General features: G+C 46.0%; 1 protein-coding gene and 1 non-coding gene across 2 annotated transcripts in view; one reads left to right on the top strand and one right to left on the bottom strand.

Moving 5' to 3' along the window:
• The first annotated feature begins 7,546 nt into the window (after positions 1-7,546).
• Positions 7,547-27,959, top strand: part of GALNT11 (polypeptide N-acetylgalactosaminyltransferase 11) — a 34,267-nt gene continuing 13,854 nt past the window's right edge. Inside the window, exons 1-3 of the mRNA XM_049785277.1 lie at positions 7,547-7,632; positions 23,046-23,378; positions 26,516-26,639. Of these exons, the coding sequence (XP_049641234.1) occupies positions 23,084-23,378; positions 26,516-26,639 (419 nt within the window). The 5' untranslated portion in view covers positions 7,547-7,632; positions 23,046-23,083. The remainder of the gene's footprint in view (positions 7,633-23,045; positions 23,379-26,515; positions 26,640-27,959) is intronic.
• On the bottom strand, positions 13,232-13,338 carry LOC126026565 (U6 spliceosomal RNA). Its single transcript, XR_007501789.1, has one exon. It is a non-coding gene; the product is annotated as a U6 spliceosomal RNA (small nuclear RNA).

Below are 27,959 nucleotides of genomic sequence, written 5' to 3'. Positions count from 1 at the left end.
CTTTCTTCTTTCCTTCCTTTCTTTCTTCCTTCTTTACTTATTTCTTTCTTCTTCCTTCTTTCTTTCTCTCTTCTTTCTCCTTTCTTTCTCTTTCTCTTTCTCTTTCTCTTTCTTCTTTCTTTCTTCTTTCTCTTTCTCTCTTTCTTCTTTCTTTCTCTCTTTCTCTCTCTTTCTCTTTCTTTCTTTCTCTCTCTTTTTCTTTCTTTCTTTCTTTCTTTCTTTCTTTCTCTCTCTTTCTTTCGTTCTTTCTTCCTTCCTTTCTTCTTTCTTTCTTTCTTTTTCTTTCTCTCTCTTTCTCTCTTTCTTTCTCTTTTTCTTTCTTCTTTCTTTCTTTCTTTCTTTCTTTCTTTCTTTCTTTCTTTCTTTCTTTCTTTCTTTCTTTCTTTCTTTCTTTCTTTCTTTCTTTCTTTCTTTCTTTCTTTCTTTCTTTCTTTCTTTCTTTCTTTCTTTCTTTTCTCTCTTTCTCTCTTTTCCTCTCTTTCTCTCTCTCTTTCCTTTCTAACCTGGCCACACCACCCTCCTTGCATAGACTTCTTTACTCCTGTCTCTGTGCTCCGAGCTGTTCTTAGTGGCGTCTTCGTGGCTGTGGCTCCACAGTGCCCTCTCGTGGCCATGGGCTGAGTTGCACAGAGACCTGAAATGCGATGTTTTAGTGGCGCCTGGTGGCCACCGGATGTCGGTGCGTGGACAGAAGATTCTTTCCCAGAAGTCCCTGCGGCCCCTGCTCCCTGCGCATGCGCCGTGCAGAGCCCCGCCCCTCCTTCCCCTGCCGGCCTGGTGGTGTTGTCGTGTTTGACAGTCCTAGGGGAAGGAAGGGCCTAGCTCTCTGGAGCTGCCCAGCCCTGCGTGCACTAAATGCTGGGCTGAAGGAAAATAAGAAAACTTGTATAGGTAATCTCATAGCTTTATTAGATTTAGCCATGCTGTTAGCTTCTGGTTTCTAAATTCTAAATTCACTGTCCTGCAGTCCCCAGGTTCCCAGGCCCCTCTGCCCCTGATGACCCCTGCAGCTAGGCAGTAAAACAATTTACTGATGCCAGTGAGCTACAGACTGACCCAAAAAGATAACAGACAGCTGTATGTGCTTGTGAAATATAGGACATAGTCAGGTAAAGATTGATGGTGCTTTTAGCTCTGTCATTGTTCGCTGACTCAGGGCTATAAAATAGCTTTGAGGCTGGTCTGATGGCAGTAGTTTATCAGAACTTTTAATGTTAGTCTCACAAAAGTTGGTATATAACCCCCTACTGCTCAATTTGACTTGCTTTAAAAGAAAAAATAAAAATAAATAAAATAGCTTTGAGACCCTGATGGGCCAGACTTCTCCCAAAGACTCCCATCCTGGTGGGTTAGAGACCACCAGAATGTGAGCTGAGAGAAGTGGCACCAGTGAAGGGGATTGTATGGTGTCACTTAGAATGTATGTTTATACAGACCTGTGGAATGTTTGAAATATCACCCTTTGTCTATTTGTCTTACTGACATAAGATGTAATGGAATGATCTGAACGTATAAAAACCTGCTCTCCCCTGAGCTTGGGGGTTCGGGACAGCATTTTGTGCTCAAATCCTGGCTTGCCTGAATAAAGCAACCTCCCAAAAATCACTGATTGACTCGGTTCGATTTTTTGTAGTTTCTAACAGGGCCAGTCGTGGCTGCCGGGGCGGGCCACCTCTCAAGTCTGTGCTGGGCTCCTTGGAGAGTGCCTGAGCAGCTCTGTTCAAAGGACTCCGATCCTTTAATGAATTTTTGGCCTGGGGTGAGGCTCGCTGACCTGCGAGGCTCGCTGTCCTTGTCTGAGCCAGGCCTGTTCTCTGTTCTCTAGGCCTCTTCGCACCCTGTTGCAGGGGCTTCTTTCTGCCAGAACACACACACACACACACACACACACACACACACACACACACACACACACGTACTGTTAGGGTCCAGGAATCAAAGGACGAGACCACACAAATTGGAGTAAAGTTTAAACTTTATTTCACCTGCCAACAGCTCCTAACTGACCGATCAGGGTTCTCTCCCACGAGGGATGAAAGAACCCAGCCCAAGGTCAAGAATGGGATTATATAGGATAGGAATATAGGAAGGTCCTAGCTTCCTGATGATCCTTAGAATGATTGGCTGCCATCTAGGAGTATCTTCCCATTGCTACCCTTTGTCCCTTCCAGATAGGTTACCTGATATGACCAGGTAGCTTGGGGCGGTGTAAATGGGAATGTGGAGCCTTAGCATGTGGCCTACACCATGTGGTTCTTACAAAATGGTGTCTCTCCTTGCTCAGAATTCTAAAAGAAGCCTGCCATGTGGCTTTTTAAAAAATAGCAACCCTCCTCCTTCAGAATTCAGGTCCCAACAGTGCCACGCAAGAGGGGAGAGGCTGGAGTGGGGGGGGGGGGCAAGGCTCGCTATGACGGTCTGTCTGTTGGGGACCCAAAAGCGCCCACGGAGATTAGGTGCTGCTGTTGGACTTTGGCTTCAGATTCGAGGCACCCCATGGTGAAGAATGGGTCAAACAGGAAAAAGCAAGAAGCAAACAGCAAAACCCAAACGACCTCCAACAAGGGAGAGAGCAGGCCCGCCCAGCACTGCCAAGCCCTGCTGTGGATGGACGGCGCAGACCTGAGCCACAGCTAACTACAATGAGACACTTGCTCCCAAAGGGATCCTGTGTTGTCTCCCCTCGTGGCATTCTTGCAACCTTACCAGATATAGACTGTTGCGACCGTCAATAATGTATGTCTTTAGTGTGAATGACGTGTGCATATAGACACTATACGCATTAACTATGCTTGGATATGTGGAATAAATGTGTGCCAACAGCTTAGTCTAATCAGGGGTCTCAAAACTCAATTTACTTGGGGGCCGCAGGAGGCAAAGTCAGGGTGATCCTTGAATGCCCTCCCCACTGTACTATCTAGGGTCCTGGTTGTCCTCTTTTGATATATGGTTTCCAGAAGGAATTGAATGCAAATAGCATGATCTATGAACAGAGCTATGGACTTGGCCTGATCCAGTTACTTTCCATAAAATCTACGTGTGACATAGATTTTACATATGTTGTATACATTTTCCTATCAGGTTTCAGAATCCAGGCACTGATGGCTTTGTTGCTTGCTACCAGCTTGCTACTCATCACATGAGATCAGTGACCCACACACCTCCCATTCCTCCCACGGTGCCTGGTCACTGAGCCACAAGGCTTCCTGAAGTGAAGAAGTCTGTAAAGGACTTCAGATATACAGCCATACTTCTCCGACAAGCACAATTTCTTTTCTATTGTCTACCATCCTAGAAAACTATTTCTGGGAGCCACACCCAGCGACGCTCAATGGTTACTCCTGGCTATGCGCTCAGAAATCACTCCTGGCTTTGGGGAACATTTGGGATGCCGGGGGATTGAATCATGGTCCATCCTAGGTTAGCGCGTGCAAGGCAAACACCCTACTGCTTGTGCCACCACTCCGGCCCCCCTAGTAAACTTGAGGGTTTTTTGTTTGTTTGGTGTTTTTTTTTGTTTTTTGGGGGGCCATACCTGGTGATGCTCAGGGGTTACTCCTGGCTATGTGCTCAGAAATTGCTCCTGACTTGGGAACCATGTGGGACGTCAGAGATCAAACCTAGGTCTGTCCTGGGCAGCCGCATGCAAGGCAAACATCCTACTGCTGTGCTATTGTTCCTGCTCCTAAAGTTTTTGAGATTTTGAATATGTGTTTCTTTAAAATACCATATCTGACCTTGCATTGTCTGGTGCTTATCCCTAAGAGTTTTCCTTTTTTTTTTTCCTTCCTGATTTTTTGCAGGTGCAAGAAGTAGAACTTAGACCACTCACATGGAAGCCAAGACCCTGCCACAGAGCAGAGTTCTCTAGGCCCTAATTTTTTTTTTTAACTGATTAAAGCATGAGCTCAAATTTAGGTGCACAGGCAAGTGTGTCCATTCACACCCAAACCAAGTCCAAGTGATTTTACTGGTTTTGCCTTTTCATTTTTATTGTTAGACCGCTATAACCTGTGATTTAAATTTCCTGTGGTGCTTCCTGACTTTAGAGTAGTCTGGTCAATACTGTTTGCTAATTATGTGTTTCTGTGGTTTCATCTCTCAGTAGACATGACAAGATCAGACAAGTTGATAGATTCCCTGACGTAACTTTGTAAAATCATTTGCTTTCATTTCCTTGATTGATCCACTCCAGGATGTTTGATTTACTCATCACTTTGGCTATTCTTAGGCATGCTGGTAACAAGATGGGTCTATTAGACGCTCTGATTTTCATTGTCTGTGGGTCTTGTGCCTGTCATGGATTTTCTGAAACATGTATTTTGATGTTTACCTTTTGGGCATCTTGGTTTGTGTTTGTCTGCTGCAGTTGGAATTTTGCTTTTACTTCTCATTTCCTTGAGTCCTGTCTTACATTTTTCATTCATTCCATTTGCATCTGTCATAACTGTCTTTGACAGGATGCTGCTGTCAATAGATATGTGCAGAATTTTCACGTACACATTTGGAGACTTTAGAATGACTTTTCTGAGGTCATGTTGAATGCGATGGAACATTAGGTCTCACCTAACATTTTCACATGTTTCAATGTTTGCATTTGTTTTGGGGCTTTGAGAAATGCTTAAGCACAAGTACTTCGTGCTTATTTTCCCAGAACAGCATGATGTTAGGTTTCTGAGCACTCCTTGTTGTGACCTCCGAGATATACCTTCAATATTTTTTCCATGGGTGTTCTCTCCCAAGATGCTCACAGGAATTGCTGGTCACTCCAGTGTCCCTGTGAGTTCAGTGATTGAACTTGGTGATTCTTGCCGAGTTCCCTAGGCCAGCCAGGACTGGGGACATGCCCACTTGTTCTGCTCAGGTAAGGTGTGAGTTCTGCTGGGTTGAACTCTGCTGCTTGCAACAGGCAGATGTCATGTTTGTGGTTGGGTTGTTTCTTGAAAATTTTGAATATTCAGGTAGAGGCTTTTCCTCCTTCCGCTTCAGTAACTTAAGGTTTTCTCTTTCATTGTTTTTCCATGTGGTTCTAGCATCACAGGTCAGAGAAAGTGAAGTCCCACTAAGAACTCCTGGTTTCCTGGCTCTCTGTTGAGCCCCTCAAAGTGATGGGATATGTGCAGTCCATTTAACTTTTATTTTCATTTATTTATTTATTTACTTATTTATTTATTTGAGGTTTGACGATGCCACACCTGGCGAGGCTCAGAGATTACTGCAGTTTCAGTTGGTGGGGGAGTTTCACCCACAGTGTGACACATCTGGTACCCGAGGGTAGACAGATATCAAAAATGGTGACTTTCTAATCCTGGGGCTTGGGTGAAGGGCACGAGTGCATCTAAAGGGTTTGAATCAGGGTCAGAGTGATAGCTCAATAGTTTAGGTGCTTGCCTTGCATGTGGCTGACCTGAGTTTGATCCCTGGCATCCATAGGGTCCCCTAAACACCTCCAGGAGAAAGCTCTGAACAATGCAGGTGTAACCTCCAACCCCCCTTAAATAAATAAACAAAGGGTCTGAAACCTCTTTGGTAGACTGAAGTGGGGCTCATGAGGGTGCTGCAACAACTTTGGAAACCCACGGGTGAGGAGGATCTCCTAAGGGGCCACTTGATTGTTTTTGGGTCACACTCTGCGAGAGTTCATTTTTTTCACCTGACTCTGTGATCACAGGTAATGATGCTCATGGGCCTACAGGGGGGACACCCTCCGGAGACACGTTTTATTTTATTATTTTTCTTATTTTATTACTTAATTTGATTTTGTTTTATTTTATTTTATTATTTTATTTAGTTTGTTTTGTTTTTTATTTAATTTAATTTGTTTTATTTTAGTTCACTTATTTATTTTATTTGTTTTATTTTATTTTATCTATGTATCTATCTATGTACCTATCTATCTATCAATCCCTGGCACTATACATCTATCTTCTATCTATCTATCTATCTATCTATCTGTCTATCTATCTATCTATCCATCATCAATCTATCATCTATCATCATGAATCATCTATCTATGTATCTATCATCTATCTATCTATCTATCATCTATCATCATGAATCGTCTATCTATGTATCTATCATCTATCTATCTATCATCTATCATCATGGATCATCTATCTATGTATCTATCTATCATCTATGTATCTATCATCTACTATCATCATGAATCATCTATCTATCATCTTATCTATCATCATCAATCACCTATCTATCATCTATCTATCATCATCAGTAATCTATGTATCTATCTATCATCTATCTGTCATCATCAATTATCTATCTATCAATCTATCTATCATCAATCATCTATCTATCATCTATCTTTTCATCATCAATAATCTATGTATCTATCATCTATCTATCTATCATCTATTTATCTATCATCATCAGTCATCTATCTATCTATTTTCTATCTATCATCTATCATCATCATCAATCATATATCTATTTATCATCTATCTATCTATCATCATCAATCATCTATCTATATATCTATCTATCATCTATCTGTCATCAATTATCTATCTATCAATCTGTCTATCATCAATCATCTATCTATCATCTATCTTTCATCATCAATAATCTATCTATGTATCTATCATCTATCTATCATCTATTTATCTATCATCATCAGTCATCTATCTATCTATCATCTATCTATCATCTATCATCATCAATCATATATCTATCTATTTATCATCTATCTATCTATCTATCTATCATCATCATCAATCATCTATCTATCTATCATCTATCTATCATCTATCATCATCAATCATATATCTATCTATTTATCATCTATCTATCTATCATCATCATCAATCATCTATCTATCTATCATCTATCTATCATCTATCATCATCAATCATATATCTATCTATTTATCATCTATCTATCATCATCATCAATCTATGTATCTATCATCTATCTATCATCATCAATCATCTATCTATCTATCTTATCTATCTATCTATCTATCTATCTATCTATCTATCTATCTATCTATCTATCTATCTATCTATCTATGTCTCTATCTATCTATCATCTATCTTCTATCTATCATCTATCCACCCACCCACCCATCTACCCATCCCTCCCTCCTTGCCTCCCTCGCCGTCATACACCGCAGGTCATCAGCAGCGAGCGAGCACAGCCCGCAGCCGACGACCAGGACTCCGCCGTGCGCGGCGGGGCCAGGTGCTGGTCACGTGCCGAATTGGGGCGGGACGGGGGCCGGGCGCTGGTCACGTGCTGTGCAGGGGCGGGGCCGGGCGCGGGTCACGTGCCCGGTAGGGGTGGGGTGGGGTGGGGTGGGCCGGGCGCTGGTCACGTGCCGCGTTGGGGCGGGGCCGGGCTCAGGTCACGTGCCGGGTTGGGACGGGGCCGGGCGCGGGTCACGTGCCGCGCCGGGGCGGGGCCAGCCGGGCCGCGTCACGGGATCGGCGGGCGCGCAGGCGCGGTGGGGCGTCGGCGGCTGCGGCGTTTCGTCCGGCGCGTCCTGCGCGCTGCGGCGGAGGCGGCTGGGCCGGGCGCGGGCGGGGGCGGCGGCGGCGGCGGTGGCGCCGCCCGCGCGGGGGACGATGCCGCGGCCCGAGTCCGCGGAGGCCGCCGGTGCGCGCTGCCCGCGTCGGGGTGAGTCGGAAGCGGGCTTCGGGCCGCGGGGGCGACTCGGGGCCCAGCCCGGGTTTGCTTTTGCAGGAACCGAAGTCGCCCTGCACGAAGCAGCAAGCGAGCAAGCGAGCAAACAAACAAGCAAACAAACAAACAAACAAACAGCCGGTCCCGGTGGCCTCCCGTGGGAGAGCGCTCCGGGGCCGGAGGGGCTGCGTGGAGGCAGTGCGTCGGCCTTGCATGCCTGCACAGGGTCGGGGTCCGAGCCTGCCAGGGGCGATTTCTGGGTGCGGAGCCAGGTGGGACCCAAAGTGAAGAAGAAAGACGGGTGCCAGGGAGATAGCATGGAGGCAGTGCGTTGGCCTTGCATGCATGCGGAAGGTCGGTGGTCCGAAGCCCATTTGGCATCCCAGGGGGAACCCGAGCCTGCCAGGTGGGACCCAAAGTAAAGAAGAAAGAGGGGTGCCAGAGAAATAGCATGGAGGTAGGGCGTTTGCCTTTCGTGCAGAAGGACAGTGGTTCGAAGCCCATTTGGCATCCCAGAGGGGCCGCGAGCTGCCAGGAGCAATTTCTGGGTGCAGAGCCAGGTGGGACCCAAAGTAAAGAAAAAAGAGGGGTGCCAAAGAGACAGTATGGAGGTAGTGCGTTGGCCTTGTATGCATGCCCTTTTGGCATCCCAGAGGGGCCCCTTGCCTGCCAGGAGCGACTCCTGGGTGCAGAGCCAGGAGGAACCCAAGTGCTGCCAGGTGGGACCCAAAGTAAAGAAGAAAGAGGGGTGCCAGAGAGATAGCATGGAGGTGGGGCGTTTGCCTTTCATGCAGAAGGACAGTGGTTCGAAGCCCATTTGGCATCCCAGAGGGGCCCCGAGCCTGCCAGGAGCGATTTCTCAGTGTGGAGCCAGGAGGAACCCCTGAGCTCTGCTAGGTGGGACCCCAAAACCAAAACCAAATGAAAGAGCGCTCTTGGTTTTCCCAGCCCTCTCTGCTCCTCCTGGCAAGTGGGGCTCTACTTCAGGGTCCTGGAAAACTTCTCTTTATGGGGAGACCCGTGGCACAAGGTGGATGCACCTGTTTTGTTTTGGTCTTTGGGCCACACCCCTTCATACTCCGGGGGTTCCTCCCGGCTATGCGCTCAGAAATCGCTCCTGGATGGGGGAACTTCCACCTGGGACGCTGGGGTCCGTCCTAGGCTAGCAGATGCCTTACCACTTTGGCCCCAGGATGCACCTTTCTGGTTCCAGGATTCATCACCCTGTGTTAGGAGGATTGTATTTTCTCTATTTTAAAGAATTTATTTTTCTTTTTTAATTTTGGAAGCCGGCTATCCCTGGGGATGCTCAAGGCTCGCTCCTTCCCAACTCTGCTCCGGGATCACCCCCTCTGTGCTCGGAGGACCCTAATAGGCTATCAGAGAGCCAGACTGCTTTGGCCCCAGCTAAGTGTCTTACCTTCTCGACTATCTCTGGTTCCCCCAATTTTGTTTATTTGTTTTGTTTTGCGATCACTCAGTGGGATGCTGACCATACTGCCTGCCCCGTGTTGTCTTCGCCCAGTGGCCTCGTCTGTTGCCCACCTTTTGTTTTTCTTGGGAGGGCCACACCCAGCGACGCTTGCTCAGGGGTGACTCCTGCTTCTATATTACAGAGATCACTCCTGGAAGGCTCGGCGGCCATATGTGCCCAGTTGGCCCATGCAAAGCAAACAACCCTAACTTCTGTGCTATCACTCCAGCCCTGGCGCCCACTTTCTGTAAAGATGTCCTAGGGTGCAGGGGGTGTTTAGGATAGGGCAGTTGAAGTCTTCAGCAGATTAGTGCACTTGATTAAGAAAATGGGGGTTTAGAGCCTGTCCCTCACACCTGTTTCTGGTTTTTTGTTCATTTGTTTGTTATGGGCCACACCTGGCTCTGCTCAGGAGTTGTTCCTGGTTCTCGGGGCACTGAAGTTGGATGCAAACCTGGTCAGCTGCATGCAAGGCAAACACCCTACCACATCTGTTTCTGTATATTTTGTATCTTAGTCCTTATTTTCCTGTTGGCTTATATACTAGTTTTTCTTGCTGATTTATTCCTTTAGAAATGTTGTTAGAGGAAGTGAAATTGCTGATGAAAAGGAGTATAAAGGTTTTTATTTTGGGGCCACACTTGATGCTCAGGGCTTACTCCTGTCTCTGCTCCAAGAGAGGCGAGGGGGACCCTATGGTGCCAGGGATTGAACCCTGCCTGGCAGGCACCCTACTCACTTTACCCTATCTCCGGCCTAGTATCTCCAGATACTAAGTGTCTTAGATCTTAGACTCATTACACTACCAAATTCTTATGCCCTTCACAAAGGAGGAAAGTTGTGGAATTTATGATATCATGACAGGGAAGCACTTAACTGCTTGTACTTCAGTGGATGTGAAAAGAAAACCTTTGCTAGGGTCAGAGCTAGAACAAGGGCCATTGCTTATTCTTTCTTGTGACCTCCTTTTGCGTCCCAGCACTACATTGAAGCAGAAGTCTCATTCCTCAAACCCAGGGGATTGGGAGATATGGGACTGGAAGAAAATGCTAACACAGGAAATAATCCACACATAGCTAAGGAGATAAGACGGTTCAGGTACTTCCCATTGCAAGCTTTGGACTCCTCGCACTAAACAGATAGTTCAGTTATGGAAAATCAAAACTACTCTGAGCAGCTACTCAGACCTGGGTTGAGGAAAGATAGGGTAAGGGCAAGCAAAGCTCCAAAAGGAACTTCATTCCAAAGTAGATTTCATTCCAATGAGTGATAAGCACCAGCAGAATTATCCTGAATAGAATGAAGACCGGTTATTTCAATACCACATGATCCTCAAGCTTGAGGGTATGGCCCGGAGGTGTCTCCCCCACATTGCCCCAAACTCACGGATATTGGCAAATAATAATTTATGTCCAGACTATGTAATAGCTATCAGCGGGCGTTTTATTTTCTCAACTAATGACATTTGCGAAGTTATGCAAGAGGTCACTGCATTTAGTCCTTTGGTCCTGGGTGGTTTTGTTTCTTTGTGTTTCTGGGCTGCCCCTAGTTTGTTCTGAGCTGGCATGGAGTCACTCTTGGCAGTTCTCCGGGGAATCCTGCCTGCAGAGCGAGGAGTTGTTCTGTGCTCACAGTTTTGGCTGAACAGTTTACACATGTCCTGTTTTGGTTGATCGGGGGTTCTCAAGGAAGGATTGTTTGTCCAGCATGTGCCAATTAGGACTCACCTGGTGTTCTTCTCACAGACTGGGATATGGATTTAAGGTACCTGCCAAAGTTATACCTGGTGGGTATATTTTTTTTTCTTTCTTTATTTAGAAACATCATGGTAGAAGAATATATAGAGAGTTACAGCAGTTAAAGAAAATACCCATAAAATATTCAAAAGATATATGTGTTCAATATGTGTTCAACTTTTCTAGATAGCTCTGGGTTTTGTTAGATCTACTGTATGTCTTTAGTCAGAGATTAGAACTGTATGTTACTAGGGTTAAGAAGGGTAAATCGGCAGTACTAATGGTTGGGGGGAGTATATGTTCGCGCGGGGGCTAGCACCCCCGCGCGGTTTGCAAAATGAAGACTGGTATGAAATTGCCAGTGACCGCATGAGTATATCTGAGCAGCTATCTGCCACCTCCCAGATCAAACTCCACCCACTAAGCCAACGTCTGTAGCCGGCCTGGGAGTGGGGAAAACCTGGGTGCCCCATGTCCGAGCCCCCCTACCCTAGGCCGGGCCAAGATGCCCCAGGCACATGCGGAGGTCTGCCCGGGAACGGCCCATGCCGGCTAGAAGTCCTGCTCCAGGAAGGGAGAAAAACCCTCCCAGGCCTGCAGGAGGGAGCTCAAGCCCCACCCTAAGCCAACCTCTGTAGCCGGCCTGGGAGTGGGGAAAAACCAGGGTGCCCCAGGAGCTCCTCCCTGGAACTGGTGGGTATATTTTTACTGCACTTGATGGTCTTTTGTGGTCATGATGTCTTGAAATTTTATTTATTTTGGTTTTATTTGGGGGGGGGGCATACACAGTGGTGCTCAGGGCTTACTCTTGGCTCTGTATTGGATCACCCCTAGTGGACTCAGGGATCTAACCCGGGTCAGCTGCATGCAAGGCAATTACCCTCCTCACTGTTCTGGTACTATTTTTTATATTTAATTTTTTGTTTTGGGGGCCACACCCAGTGGCACTCAGGAGTTACTCCTGGCTCTGCTCAGAAATCACTCCTGGCAGGCTCAGGGAACCATATGGGATGCCAGTGATTGAGCCCATTTGGCTGCATGCAAGGCAAACGCCTTACCTGCTGTGCTAGTGCTCTGGCCCCATAAACTTTCTTTTTTAAATGTATATCGTTTGGGGGCTAGAGCTAGGTCACGGGGTGAGTGGCCGATCTGTGACCTCTGACCCAGTGCCATTGGAGACACACTCCTATTTGCTGACCTGAAGTTTTCTTCTGCCTCCTCTTGCATACTCAGAACGTTGCCCTGCCCTGTACAGGTGCTCCCTGCCTGTTCCTCTAGTGTCTGCATCCCACACACCCCTTGCCACTCTCAGGCTGAGCCTTAACACTCAGTTCAGGCGTGTCTGTCAGGATTCTTGTAGTCTCCCCCTTTCTCCTACGCACCATAGAGGAAGCCCCCACACTACCTGAGCTGGGGTGGGGGATTCTGTTCCACTAACTCGAGCAAAAGAGTCTAAGTGAATTACTCAGAATTCTTCAGGAGATCTGTCTTCTTCTCTTTCTGATTTCTTCAGATACTTACAACAGAATGAATTCATCAAGATTCATATTTTGCAGCCCAATAGGATTGTGTTGCTCAAATGGTAGCGGTGGCCATTGTGAACTCTCATTTGGTGCCTGTATTCCTTGAATATGCACCATTATTAGGGGTGTATTTAGTTCTTTTAGTACTTCCATGCTTTCAAGCACTATACAATGTTTCAGGCTCATTTTGTCCTTTGCTGCCCTCACTGCCAGCATCCTCTTTTTCTGAGAAACCCTGATTTCTTTTATTAGAAAGTGCTACAAGCACCTAGGTTTGGGTGCTAACGTGCTGCTGTTTCTGGAGTCTGCTCAGCTGCCCAGTAAGCTGTTGGATTCCATATTAGCCCCTGGAAATGCACGTGTGTGTATAAGAATCTGTGTGCATAGTAACCCTTGTTCATGCAGGCACATATGTGTAGAAATATGTATAGAAATGTGTAACCATCTGCGTCTAGGGCTGTGTGATAGCCTTCACCTCTGGGCAAAGCTAATTTCCATCTCCCAAGGAACCAGCTCTAACCTGACATACGGTGCATGGAAAAAGCTGCATTTTCCTCTGGCTTACCAGATGCAGGATATTTTGAAGTTTTCACATTTTACCTTCTAAGTTCCCTTGGACTCCTAAGTTATTATTTTAGTTTAATGTTAATTAAGTTTATAATAGGTTCTGACAAATGAACAGTGTTGTGTATGAACATATGTCATAGTGGGGCCAGAGAGAGAGCATGGAGGAAAGGCGTTTGCCTTTCATGCAGGAGGTCATCGGTTCGAATCCCAGCGTCCCATATGGTCCCCCGTGCCTGCCAGGAGCAATTTCTTTTTTTTTTTTTTTTTAAATTTTTAAAAAATTTTAATTTCTTAAAAATATGGAACGCTTCACGAATTTGCGTGTCATCCTTGCGCAGGGGCCATGCTAATCTTCTCTGTATCGTTCCAATTTTAGTATATGTGCTGCCGAAGCGAGCACGCCAGGAGCAATTTCTGAGCGTGGAGCCAGGAATAATCCCTGAGCACTGCCGGGTGTGACCCAAACACACACACACACACACACACACACACACACACACACACACACACACACACACAAAACATGTCATAGTGTGAAAAATAGTTTTGCTATACTATAAAATGTTTCAGTGCTTTATCCAACTGCCATTATTCCTCTCTTTCTGCCTCCCGCCCTCCTTTCCTTCTTTCTGCAGAAGGATATTCTACCCTGTGGTCTTTGTCCTTTCACCTTTCGGAGAATTTGCTGTTTAATTGGCCAACCCAAGTTTGATTTCCCAGTAATCATATGGTCCCCTAGCACCACTAAGAGAATGATTCCTGAGGCGGGAGTAACTTCTGAGTACTGTTGGATGTGACCTAAAACCCAAAATAAATAAATAAATAAATGAAGCTTACTCTGAATAATAGTACAGTGGGTAAGGTGTTTACCTTGCATGTGGCCAACCAAGGTGTGTTTCCCGGCACCACATAAGGCCCTCTAATATTACCAGGAGTAATTCCCTGAGCTCAGCGCCACCCTCAGGGTCTGGCCTCAAAAATAAAACAAACGAACAAAAATATTTCAGGGAGAGACTGAAACTATAGTTAGGTTAGGTGTCACTCTGAGTGAGGTTTTGCATTAAAATTTTATTTGGGGTCTATATTTCTCTTTAAGTCGCAATGGAACTTTGCACTTTGAAATAAAGCATTGTTGCATAAAAATTGGTTGTGCTGTTTAATTTCTATCTCGTTTTGGCTTCACCAGAACTAAATTCTGAGTTGTTTACTTGTTTGGTTTTTGTGGTTATGGGGATGGAACCCAACTCACTGATGCTTCTGAGTTTCAGTGTTTTCATGAGTTGCTTATTTGTGAATGACTTAAGGACAGCCAGCAGGGGTCAGAGCTGTAGTGGGGTATAGTTGCCTCCTCTGGGCCTCTCGTCCAGGAGCTTGATTAGCACCTTTGTGGGGTTTGTTTGACTTTGGTTTTCTTCAGTGGAGGACATGCCTTACTAGTCGGAGGTAACTCCTCTCTGTCTCTGGCCACATCTGTGAGGAGGAGAAATCAGTTGCAGTCGGGACACCACAAACTTGAGTGATCTTCACTTTCACAGTGGAATAGGAGGAGGTTTACTGCCTGTACTGGGGTACATGGTCCCTTCGGAAAGATCCCCAGTGCTTCCATGAAGGGTCGACTCCTACCCTTTCTTGAGGAAGCAGGGCCTGTGCCCAGAGTCCAGTGTGCCATGAACACATGGCTGCTTCAGTTTCCACAGTCAGGTGAAGGGTTTCCTTCTGCAGGGTGTAGACCTGGGTGTGGGGTGTTCTCTGGTTTCTACAGAGAGATGTTAGAGGACATTCTAAGGGACCTCTAATGCCTGAAGTTCTCGGGACTTCCCCAACTCAGCAGTCCTCGGAATTAGGGAATTTTCTCTGGAAGCAGTATTTGCTGCAGGCTTGCAGAGTAGATAAGGAAGGCTGGGAAGGAATGTAGATTTAGGTCTTACCTCCTGCTGATTTTATCTAGACCTTGCTGGAGGATATTGCTTAAATCAGTGCTGTCTGCAAGGGCTTTGGGTGTTCTGAAACAGAACCCTGCCAATGCATGTTTCCATCCCGGTCCGAAAAGGAGCCGTGCTAGTGCGCATTTACATCCTGGCAGTTTAGAAGAAACAAAATCTACTGAAAGGTAAAGATCAATTTACTGTCGGCATTTTTAAGAGAAACTTTTGATTTATTTCTAACTTTTATTTATTTCCAATTGGTGCTCAGTGGATCTGGGGCCACTCTAGGGATTCTCAGGGAACTGAGTTGTTAGGTTGAGTGCTATCACTGGTCCCTGAGGATGTAAACTGAGGTCGGATGCCTTCACGATGGGAGACCTAACCTCCCTCCCCGCACTGTATTCTGGCCCACAAAGAGAAGCAGTTTAAGCTGCATTGAGGGTTCTGGGGATCATTTTGTGAAGAGTGGGAGACTGTGCAAACGGCTGGTGCATAGGCTTTGTATGTTGGAGTTTGATTCCCAGCGCACAGGATCCCCTGTGAACAGCCTGGAGTGTTCTTAAGTGCCCCGTATGACTCTAAAGCAAAACCAGAAAAAAAAAAATGTAATGGAAGGAAGTGAAACATCCCTGTTTAGCTAGGTAGAATCATTGTCTTGGATTTTAAAAAGGTGCTGGAATGATAGACACTTACCTTGCATACAGCTGACCCAGGTTCGCTCGCTGGCACCCTATGTTGCCCTCTGAGCATTGCTAGGTGGGGCCCAGAAGTAACCCATTCACCCCACCCATCCCCAAAAGACTCTGTGAGAAGGTACTTCTGAACTTCAGGCTAGTTACTGATTCACAAAGGAGAAGCAACATTTACAGATTGTGCCCTGAGATTGATTATTCACTAGGTATTCAAATTTTAGTCTCCCCCCCTTTTTAAATTTGAATATTCTCCCATATAGTGGGTTTAAATCCCATTCTTCAGAGGCTAGAAAATAGCCCCTTTATTCATTTAGAGCCTCAAATTAGCTCATCATCTTCAACATTGAGGAAGTTTTTTCTCGAGAAATTTTTCCTTAATCAAGTTTACAAAAAAGTAAAGTACTCTCATTAATGCCACTCACCTGAATTTGTTAATCTTTGTGTTTGTGAGATAGGTAATAGTATAACATTTTGTAAATTGTAGAGTTTTTGCAGTAAATTATAGACTGTATTAGCAAAATAGCAATAATGGTGACATTTTAGATGGCTTTCAGTTTTTGTTTTGTTTTTTATCTTTTTAAATTGGTTTTTTGGTGGTGCTCAGGCTTATTCCTGACTCTCCACTCCTGGTGGGCTCAAGGAACCATATAGGGTGCCTGGGATCAAACCTGGGTTGGCTGTGTGCAAGGTAAGCAGCCTTTTTGTTATACTACCTCTAAGCTCCCACCACCTTTTTCTTTTGGTTTTTGGCCCACACCCGGTGACGCTCAGGCATTACTGGCTATGCGCTCAGAAATCGCTCCTGGCTTGGGGGACCATCTGGGGCACTGGGGGATCGAACTCCAGTTCATCCTGAGTCTGCTGCATGCAAGGCAAACACCCTATCGCTGCGCCATTGCTCTGGCCCCTCAGCTCCCACTTTTTAACTTTCTTGTCAACTACTTGTTATGTATTACTTTTTGGTTTATGTAACTTTTTTTTTTTTTTTTTTTGGTTTTTGGGTCACACCCGGCAGTGCTCAGGGGTTACTCCTGGCTCTATGCTCAGAAATCGCTCCTGGCAGCTGGGGGGGCGGGGGGGGGGTGGGGGCAATATGGGATGCCGGGATTCGAACCACTGACCTTCTGCATGAAAGGCAAAACACCTTACCTCCATGCTATCTCTCCGGCCCCTGGTTTATGTAACTTTATTGAAGAAAAATAAATTAACCACTAGCAGCCCTATTAGTTGATAATTCATCCATTGACAACTTGCATCATTTATTCAGTGCTGGGTTTTTTTTGTTGTTGTTGTTGTTTTATTTTTGGGTCACAACCAGCAGCACTCAAGGGTTACTCCTGGCTCTACGCTAAGAAATTGCTCCTGGCAGACACGGGGAACCATATGGGATGCCAGGATTCGAACCAATGACCTTCTGCATGAAAGGCAAACACCTTGCCTTCATGCAATCTCTCCGGCCCCTGCTCCATTTTTAAAAAAAAAATTCTGAAAGCAATTATTGTCCAAAGCTGGAAGAACTTCTCAGGTGAGCATGTGAATGAATGGAATAAAAAAGATGAGGTCTGACAGGGGAGCAGCTGGATAAGGAAATCAAAACAGGAACTGTAATTTAAAGTTTGTGTCAGCTATAACGCAGATTATTCTGACTTTAAGGTAGCATCACACGGCTTACTTGTAGGGCCATTCCCGAGATATTCGTTGTACTTATCTCTGTTTTATAGATCCGTGCTATCTCTGGCATAAGGGAGTCAGCTGGGTTCAGATCACATAATTGAACAAATGAACAAAAGAGCTTTAGAAATTGTTCAAGCAGGATGGGGCCGGAAAGGTGGTGCTAGAGGTAAGGTGTCTGCCTTGCAAGCGCTAGCCAAGGAAGGACCATCCCCCGGTTCCATCCCCCGGCGTCCCATATGGTCCCCCCAAGCCAGGAGCGATTTCTGAGCACATAGCCAGGAGTAATCCCTGTGCGTCAAACGGATGTGGCCCAAAAACCAAAAAAAGAAAATTGTTCAAGTAGGAGACCACTGTGATCTTAGAATATCCAGAAAAATCCTACCATTAACGGTTAATATTTGGATGGTAAATTCTCCTTGTAAATGCAACCTTAGGTGGTTTGAAGGGATTGTGTGTAGGAAAATGAATTGTTGAAAAGAATACTTTGCCTTGATATGGCCTTTCATTTGGCCCCATAACTGTGGCTTGTCAGTGAAACATCATCCCCAACTGGACCTGCAAAACATTGATCTGGAGGGTTATGGGCCAGATCACTAAATTCCTTATTGATCCATTTCAGCGCCTTAGTCATGTGTGCTTGTCTGCTCTGTGCTGTGCAAGCGGGCATGGATTCCAGGGTGGCCATGGCTCCTGATCACGCTGGATTTCAAGGACGTGAAAGGGAGGGTCGTCTGCCACACACAGATGCAGAGGCCCAGCGCCTTCCCACATGGCCACCTCAGCCTCCTCCTGCGTGGCTCGGCTGCTCCAGCCCAGTGGAGTCTGTTCTGTATTTTCTAATCCCCTCCACAGTAGCAGATTAAGATACTTTTAGCACTTTTGGTTTTTGGGTCATACCTGGCTGCACTTGGGGGCCACTGCTGGCTCTGCGCTCCGAAATTGCTCCTAGCAGGCATGGGACCATATGGGATGCTAGGATTTGAACCATCAACCGTCCTGGATCTCTTGCTTGCAAGGCAAATGCCTTATACTGTGTTATCTCTCCGGCCCTATTTTTAGCACTTTTATATCTTGTCTTATAGGAGTGTTCCTAGAGTATTCCAGGAATTAGGTTTTGTTGCAGTTAGAGTGATAGCGCAGTGATAGGGTGTTTTCCTTGCTGACCTGGGACAGACCCAGATTTGATCCCTGGCATCCCATATGGTCCCTTGAGCCTGCCAGGAATGATTTTTTTTTTTTTTTTTTTTTTTGGTTTTTGGGCCACACCCTGTGACGCTCAGGGGTTACTCCTGGCTATGCGCTCAGAAGTTGCTCCTGGCTTCTTGGGGGACCATATGGGACGCCGGGGGATCGAACCGCGGTCCGTCCTAGGCTAGCGCAGGCAAGGCAGGCACCTTACCTCCAGCGCCACCGCCCGGCCCCCAGGAATGATTTTAGTGCAGAGCCACAAGTAACCCCTGAGTGCCGCTGGGTGTGGCCCAAAAACCAAAATATAAAGCTTTTGTTTAGGATTATTTTCAGAAGAAAAATATTGGGTTACATTTATTGGAGTGTTACTGAAAGATGACTAGAATGATCCAAACTATCTGCCAAGTGATTTTTTTTGTTTTGTTTTATTTGGGTCACACCCGGCAGCGCTCAGGGTTTACTCCTGGCTCTACACTCAGAAATAGGTCCTGGCAGGCTCGGGGACCATATGGGATGCCGGGATTTGAACCACCATCCTTCTGCATGCGAGGCAAATGCCCTACCTCCATGTTATCTCTCCGGCCCCCTGTCAAGTAATATGACATGGTTGACATTGTCTTAGTAAACGTCACATAATTTGCGCAGCAAGTTTCGGTAACTGGTGTGTGTTCTTTGTTACTAAAATTTGACTCAGGTTTGGAGCACTTGTCTTCACCAAGCCGGTTAGGGTTCAATCCTTGTTACCCCATATGTTCTTCCAAGCCCCACCAGAAATACAGAACTAAATACAGAAGTAAGCCTTGAGCACAGCCAGGTATGGTCCACAACGTAAAATAAGAAAAAAAGAGGGCCTGGAGAGATAGCACAGCGGCGTTTGCCTTGCAAGCAGCCGATCCAGGACCAAAGGTGGTTGGTTCGAATCCCCGGTGTCCCATAGGATCCCCCGTGCCTGCCAGGAGCTATTTCGGAGCAGACAGCCAGGAGTAACCCCTGAGCATTGCTGGGTGTGGCCCCAAAACAAAAACAAACAAAAAAGATTTATTAAAAAAAAATTGGGGGCCGGAGAGATAGCGTGGAGGTAAGGAGTTTGCCTTGCATGCATAAGGACGGTGGTTCCAATCCCAGCATCCCAAGCCTGCCAGGAGTGATTTCTGAGCGTAGAGCTAGGAGCAACCCCTGAGTGCTGCCGGTGTTATTGGGCACCCAGAGACATTTTTAAATTTTAAATTTAAATTAAAAAAAATTTTTTTAATTAAGAAATTTTAAAGCAGAATCTTTGTCTGGGCTGGGGTCGTCATCCAGAAAATGAATCCTTTTTCTCTTTTTTTGAAAATGAGTCCTTTTTAATGGAACTATTTCTTTCTGGTCCTTTTCCAATCAGGGCTCTCCATCAATCTCTGAGGAGGTTGAGGTTCTTGGAGAAAGTACTTTTTGCAGAAAAATCACAGTCCTGGGCCTTGGATGGGGGTGTTCCAAGCTTTCACCTTCCCTTCTTCCCCTTCTGCCCACAGAAGGGGTCTCCATATTTACAAAGACTGCCACGTGGCCTGACGTTTTGGGTTCACTCCAGCCAAATAGAGCCAAAATGAAACCCAAGAACAAAAATCGCACCATGATTGTGGTCTTCTTGGTCCAGGGTTCCAATCCACGTGGAACATGCCAAATGGACTTAATCTACACGTATCTCCGAAGAAAATGATTATGAGGTCTAAGTCCTCTCATTTTGTTTTTTTTTTTTATTTTTTATTTTTTGTTTTTTGTTTTTTGGGCCACACCCAGCTATACTCAGGGGTTACTCCTGGCTGTCTGCTCAGAAATAGCTCCTGGCAGGCACGGGGGACCCTATGGGACACAGGGATTCGAACCAACCACCTTTGGTCCTGGATCGGTTGTTTGCAAGGCAAACGCCGCTGTGCTATCTCTCCGGGCCCAAAGTCCTCTCATTTATTTTAAATAACTAAAATAATTTTTCCTTAGGTTGGGGCCTGAAGGTAGGACAGTGGAAGGGCGTTCATCTTGCATGATGCCGACTTGGTTCCGTTCCTAGCACCCTGCGTGTAGCCCCCAAAACAGAACAGAACAACAAAAAGGCAGTTGGACAGATGTCTTTTAGTTTGATTATCATTTCTGACACATGTACAAATGCAATCATCTGGCTGTCTTGTTTGACTTGAGGAATGCCTGGAGTATACCAAAATAAGACAGGCCACCTAGCTATGTTGGTAGAAAGGAGAATACATTCCTGAGCCTGCACAGTTGTGCCTCAGGGTCTCCTGAGATGCCTGACATGCACTCTAATCTTGGGCACTGAGCCTCAGGCCTGGTTGGATGAACATGACCTTGAGCTACGAGTGCCCCCCCCCCAGGCCTCTGAGCAGTTTCTCCCCTTCCCCAAAGAACCCCGGAGGAGGGTTCTTTAATTTCTAAACTGTTCTGTGCCTTTATTTGTAAGACAAAGATGACCTAGCTGTGAGTGACCTGGGCCCTGGCCTGTAAGATGAACCCCACCTGTCATTTCTGAGAGCAGCAGTTTAGCCCAGTTCCTGTCAGCAGGAGCCAATAGAGCCTAATCCAGTCCAGTGCTCTCCCTACTCACTGACCCCAGAGGAGTCTCTGGCAGATTGGGGAGGTAGTCTGTCTTTCTGTATTTGGTTTCACACTCAGGGGTAGTCAGGTGTCTGCTCCTTATTTCTTGTGGGGAATCCCTTAACAGCTATACTCAGGGAAGGAACTTGGGGCTCCCACATGCACACCAGGTGTCCCAGCCCTTGGACCTCACCAACTAATTTCCGTCGTATCTGAAACCAAAGAAGAGTTTCCAGTAGGAGCCCCATTGTCTCTCCCTACTGGAATCTGGGTCTCCTGAAGCTGCTAGACCTGGGGATCATAGGCATGCCCTCAGTCGCAGCACTCAGTCACAGGCAGCCAGAGTGCAGCCCCCAGCCAGCCTCATCCCTGGCGTCGGAGGGAGAAGAACAGGCGGAAGATGCCTCAGGCTTTCCTAGCTAAGGACTCCCTTCGATCCCCCGCTAGTCGCTGGTCGTCGCTGGTCAACGGAAGCATCAGCCTCCCCTGCCTGCTGATAGGTCAAACCAGAAAGCATTCGCTGCATCCTTCGAGCCAGTGCCAGCCTTTAGTTCCAGAGTTCTCCTCTGGTCTCAGTTACATTCAGATCAGAATTTCCCTTTTAGAGCACCTTTTTCCTGAAAAGTAACAGAAGTGGAGACACTTGGACAGGTGGTTTGATGTGCAGGTGCCAGGTAAAAGTTGTAGTGAGAGCTTGCAAGGTTGGCCTGAGTCCACAAGAATAGATGGGACCTCACCCAGGGTAGGGGCTTCTTGGGAGTTTTTCAAGTTGACTTGCTCCACTGAGGCTGGACATAGGTTGCCTGCCTCCAGCTGCTCTTGTGCCTGAGCTCTTCCCTCTCCTAGAACAGAAACAGCTCTGCCTTTGTACAGCAATTGTTGGCTCAGCAGTTAAGGTGCAATTGAGAACATTTCCTTCTACTTTGCATTGAAGAAGTGCTCTGGGTTGGGGGGGAGACAAAGCTAGTGCCTGGTCCACATGAAATACCATCCCTCTTCACTGTCACCTGAGCATGGTGGGTATAGCACTGCGAGAGGTTCTTGCTCTGCCCCAAAGCAAGAATTCTCACACTTTGCCACACACACATGTATACATGTACACATACCATTTCTCACAAACACAGCTGGCACAGCTGCCCTGCCTTGGTCCTGACCCCCTTCATGCTAGTTGGCCTTGCTGTGGCTGTACAGGCTCATTCCACCGCTATCCCTGGGTCAGCATGCGGCAAGGCAAGAGACTTGGCCTCTGTACTCTTTCCAACCCCCAAACATGTCATTTTTTAAGTGGAACTTAACAGGTGCTGATTTTAGGACTAATGTATTTCTGAAATCATTTACTACTATTTAGACAAGTCATGTGGAAGTGGTATCTCTGGATGTCTTTCTTGCTTCGACACTTTGCTCTGTGGCTCTGTCCCATGGTCCAGTGAGCTGGGTTCATGTGCATTGGGCTCCAGACAGAGGCTGAGAAGTCTTGGCTCTTTGAGAGTGAGTGGCCTGAGAAGCTGAGGTAGAGCTGGTGACTGTCAGGATTACAGAGTCTCAGAGAACAGGAGAATTATTGGACTCTTAGCTTTTGAAATGTAGTTTGGACCTAGTGTAGGGGTCATCTTTGTTTGAAAAGTAGAGCTTTTTTTTTTAAGTTGCTTGTTTGTAATTCCATTTTACAATCTTGGGTTAAGAGTCTTTAATATTTAACAGTTTGTGGGTTGTTTTTTTTTTTAATGGTCATGACAGGGTACTTTCCTTGTGAAGTTGAGTCTCAGATGAAAAAAGACCAAACTGAAGGCAGCCCACTGAGATATACTCATTAACTAAATGAGCATTTGGCTGCTCTTGGCTCTCTGAGCACTGACTCTTCTGCTAGACTCTTGATTTTCATCGAGCCTTTCTGTATTTTAATCGGTACTTACCACATTCTTCTTGCCTTGGAATTGTTTGTTGACTCTGATGGGGCTCAATTTAAATAGTTCAGAAGTGCTAAACTTTCGGAGCCATGTGGCTTCCGAGGGTCTTTCTAACCCCCTCTCTGTTCCTTTCAGAACACTGAATATGGCCCCATGGCAATGCTAGGTCTGTGATGGGGAGTGTCACGGCGCGTTACTTCTGTTATGGATGCCTTTTCACGTCTGCCACCTGGACGGTCGTGCTTTTCGTTTACTTCAACTTTAGTGAAGTGACTCAGCCATGGAAGAATGTGCCCATCAAGGGGTCCGGGCCCCATGGACCTGTCCCCAAAAAGTTCTATCCTCGATTCACTCGAGGTCCAAATCGAGTATTGGAGTCACAGTTCAGAGCAAACAAAATCGACAATGTGGTTGGCAATCATATTGAAGATATGGAAAAAGACAGCCTGAAGTTGTCTTCTGAATTGGGTGAGTGTGTTTATCCCCACATATCCAAGCATTGATCCATTGGGTGTCTTGGTTTGATGAGTTTTGTGGCTGTGCAAGCTGTGTCCTTTTCCACTGCTAGCTTCATTAGGGAACTAGTGAGATTCTCACTAGTGACTGGGGGGTTCTAGGGATTATATCTGGATCTGCCACCTGCAAGACAAGTATAGTACCTGCTTTGGTCCCTGTGTGGGGGGAAGACTTTAATTGCTAGTGTTATCTAATAAAGGAAAGACGTGGTTAGAAGGTTACTTGACTTTATTTAATGTGTTTTGGAAGACAGTTTATTAAAATGGAATGGAAACCAATGAGTTTATAGTCTCAGATTACTTATATCTAATAAGATTTGTTTATTGTAATTCTTGTAAGAATGACTAAGATCCTAGAATATATTTATATCTAGAGTTATTAGATTCAGGAGTCTACAAACTTGAAACTCACTGAGTACTCACTATAAGGGCTGGAGTGTCAATACAGTAAATACAGCACTTGCTCTTCCATGTAGCAGACCTGGGTTTGATCCCCAGCACTGCTTGTGGGTCTAGCCCTACCAAAAGTGCAGGTAATCCTTGAGCAGAGAGTCAGGAGTCACCCTGGAGCACTGCCAGTTGTCATTCGAAAACCAAAAAGTAAATAAATAAAATACGGAAACAGTCTAGTGTTTATTTCACTTTCATAAACTATGTTTTCTAGTCATTTAGTTATTTTAATACAATAATGAGAATATTTCTAGTTTTTTTTTAATTTATTCATGGTTATTTTGGCAAAACTTTTATAAAATAACATTGTGGGTCCTGAGCTAGGTTAAATGACAGAGGGCATGACTGGCATGTGTGTGGCCCTGAGTTCCTAGGTTCCATCCTCCTCTTCACTCTTGTGGCCCACAGTACAACCGCACCAGACCAAACCCCATCGACTGTCCTTTGGCCTGCACATTGAGGCCAAGCATCTGAGGGACTAGCCCTTGTACATAAAGAAAAAAAAGTAGCACATCCATTTTTCTCGTCTGCAATTTGTGTGTGTAGTTTTGTTTATACCACAAACACTTTGTATACACAAAAATACTAAAAATAATTATATGTTTGAGCAACATTATAAGAAAAAGCAACACCAAAACTCTTCTGAAAACTGAAGTGAGAACAGTTGTTTAATAGCATTAAAAGAATGCTTCGATTTTAACCAATAACTGCAATATTATTGCCCTGAGAACTTCAGAACACTGCTACAGAAATAGAAGTAGACCTAACTCAATGGAAAGGTGTCTTGGGTTCATGGATTAGATGGAGGAATATTACCAAGATAACACTACACTACCCTGGGCTGTTTACAGTCATTCTCCCTGTGTTTGAATATTTTCCCCCTTTATTGAAAAAGAGAAGTTGGTTCTAAAGTCTGTGGAATCTCAGATTAGCCAAAACAGTCTTGGAGGGGAAGCTGGGCCACTCACATAGCAATGTATGCTTCTTTCTGAATAGGGCATTCTCAGTAAAATGTCAGCAGAAAAGGCACATTTTTTAAAGGAAAGGCTTTAAAATTAATCAGCAGTTAATTATGAAGCTTACTAGAAAAGTTCCACTAGCATGCTAATGAATTGAACTTTGGCTGTAATTTTACTTGAGCAGGTTGGGGAAAAAGTAAGTCAAAGTGATCTTTTCTCCCAGTAATAATTAACGTTAAGACTTAAGATGTTAAAAATTAAAAAAAAATACTTGTCATCACAAAAGGATTTATCCATGTGAGGTACCAAGTGTTGACAAAATTTGTTATCATTCTGCAGGTCACACAGATGTGAAATGATCTCATTGTTAGGACATTTTTCTTGTGTCGAGAACTTTGCTCTGTAAGTGGATCTCAAATGCACGGCCCTGCTGAGCGAAGTGGCTATGCCCTGCGCATTGGTCATTTGACACCCAGAAGCACAAAGGACTTTCTCCCTCTTCACCTGGAGGCTTAGTGTTTGAGTTTCTGTGGAACCTGTGGTGGAACATTGAACCCTGGGTTCCTACACGCCGAGTGCTCTCTCAGCCCTGGGTGTGGAATATATTTTCACCAAAATTACTCAGGGTGACAAGTCTTCATTGATCCTTTGTAGAATTTGTGTAGAAACTATTTTATTGGGGCCAGAGTGATAACACAGCAACAGGGTATTTGCCTTGCACCTGGCCAACCTGGGACGGACCTGGGTTCGATCCCCGGCATCCCATATGGTTCTCTGAGTCTGCCAGGAGCGATTTCTGAGCACAGAGCCAGGAGTAACCCCTGAGTGCCTCCAGATGTGGCACCCCCCCCCCAAAAAAAAAGAAATAAAAGAAAAATACTTTTGTTTAGGGTACTGTTCTAGGTACTAGGATCAAGAAGGTTTTATTTTTATCGGCGAGTACTGGAGATTTAGGCTGAATCCTCAAAACAAGTGCTTTGTCATTGAGCCACATCCACAGTCACAGAGCTGGAGACTTTTTGGTAGGATGGTTTGTGACATCTCTAGGGTGCGGGATTTATATAGATACTGGTTTGGAATGCCTGTTGAGGTCCATATGGGTTTTATAATTACTACTTTTCTAGAAAACGCCTTTCTTGGTGACAGGTGCAAATCTTTCTTTGGAAAGCATTAAGGTGATGGTAGTGCCGTGGTAGGTGGCATTGTCCTTTGGTGCTTGGGAGCTAGATGTTGCCTTACGTGCATCTGAGCTGGCTTGCTCCCTGGCACCACAGTTCCTCAGGCCTTACTGGGTGCTACCCCAGGGGCTCCTGAGTACCTGGGTGTGGTACTGGGAGCCCTTTAGCTACCTCTGGTGCCTCCTGACCCTGCTCAGAGGGCCTCCCCACACTAGCTTGTCTTGAACATTGGCCTCAGTTTCCTTTGTGGGGGGTACACCCGGTACTCGGGATCACTCCTGGCAGGCTCGGGGAACTATATGGGATGCTGGAGAGTAACCCAGGGTGGCTGCGTGCTGGTAAGACCCCTCCCAACTGTCCCATTGTTCTGGCCCCTAGTCTCCGTGTCTTAGCAAAAAGGGAAACAACCTGGGGTTGAGAACTATAGCTGTGTGGTTCATAGCAATGACTGCAGTGATTTTTCTGAACTGTAATGTGCTGGCTACGACTTCACTCTTTTGCAGGTATGATTTTTAATGAACGAGATCAGGAGCTGAGGGACTTGGGCTATCAGAAACACGCCTTCAACTTGCTCATCAGTAACCGCCTGGGCTACCATAGAGAAGTACCGGACACAAGGAATGCCGCGTACGTCCCCTGGTCAGCTGTTGCTCTCTCGGTCCTGTTTTCCTCGCCAGTACGAGGCCATGTCCTTCAGGGAGGCCCTACTTGCTCAGGAAACAAGACTGATTTCCACTCTCAGTATGCATATAGCCATGTGGTCGGGAACGATATGATAAACTGAGGTTTTAATCCATGGCTTGAGAAGGATGAGGGAGGTACTGACACTTAAGGAACCCTCTGAGTGTAAGATTGGTTTCAAGGGGAATATATTGGATGCATGCCCTCCAATTAAATTTTACTCTGTTTTCTAACAAGTTTTTTCCAAGACTTTTCATTCATTTTGCTGGTCAGTCATGCCACAGACTGACCAGCCGGTGCTGTTTGAGGCTCTGGTAATCAAGGAGACGGGATGTCCTGGCTCATGGACTTAGCGGCTTCTGAGCACAGGTGGAGGGAGGGGTACAGCATTGCCTCAGCTTGAGGGGAGGGGGCGCCTCTATCAGGCCCTGGTATCTATCTGAAAGGAGCTGAATGCAGTTTGGCTGGGAGCAATCCTGGGCAGAGGCTGGAGGTTGTGGTCTGGCCCTTGGACGGCTCTGAGTGCACCATGCAAGGGAACGAGTAGCCGGCACTTGCCGCCCCGGAGTGGACTTCCTGCTCAGCAGCTAATGGCTGCTTCTGAAGCTTCTCCTGCCTTCATGGTTCAGCCCTGAACTTTCCCTACTTCTGAGAAAAAGGAGACTTTTAGCGTCTTGTATTTCTGCTATTGCCTTTTGAAATCTTACTAAGAAGCTGCACACCAACTTGTAATTCTCCATAAAATAAACTTCTAATGGTGGGGCCGGAGAGATAGCATGAAGGTTAGGAGTTTGCCTTGCGTGTCGAAGGTCAGTGGTTTGAATCCCAGCATCCCGTAGGGTCCCCCGAGCCCGCCAGGACGATTTCTGAGCGTAGAGCCAGGAGTAACCCCTGAGCGATGCTGAGTGTGACCCCCCAAAAAACCCAAACACTTCTGATGGTGGGGCCGGAGAGATAGCATGGAGGTAAGGTGTTTGCCTTGCATGCAGAAGGATAGTGGTTCAAATCTTGGCATCCCATATGGTCCCCTGAGCCTGCCAGGAGCAATTTCTGAGTGTAGAGTCAGGAGTAACCTCTGAGCATTGCCGGGTATGACCCAAAAAGAAAAAAAAGAAAAAAAAATTTTTTTTTTGCCACACCTGGCAGTAGTACTAGTGTTACTCCTGGCTCTGCACTCAGGAACTGCTACAACTGGCCGTGCTTGGGGGAACCATATGGAACACTGGGAATGAAACTCAGGTCAACTGTGTGCAAGGCAAACAGCGT

This window comes from Suncus etruscus, chromosome 13 (genome assembly GCF_024139225.1).
Source record: "Suncus etruscus isolate mSunEtr1 chromosome 13, mSunEtr1.pri.cur, whole genome shotgun sequence".
In the NCBI taxonomy this organism is placed as follows: Eukaryota; Metazoa; Chordata; class Mammalia; order Eulipotyphla; family Soricidae; genus Suncus; species Suncus etruscus.
The sequence above is the reverse complement of the archived record's forward strand: the minus strand, read 5'-3'. Positions and strand labels throughout refer to the sequence as shown.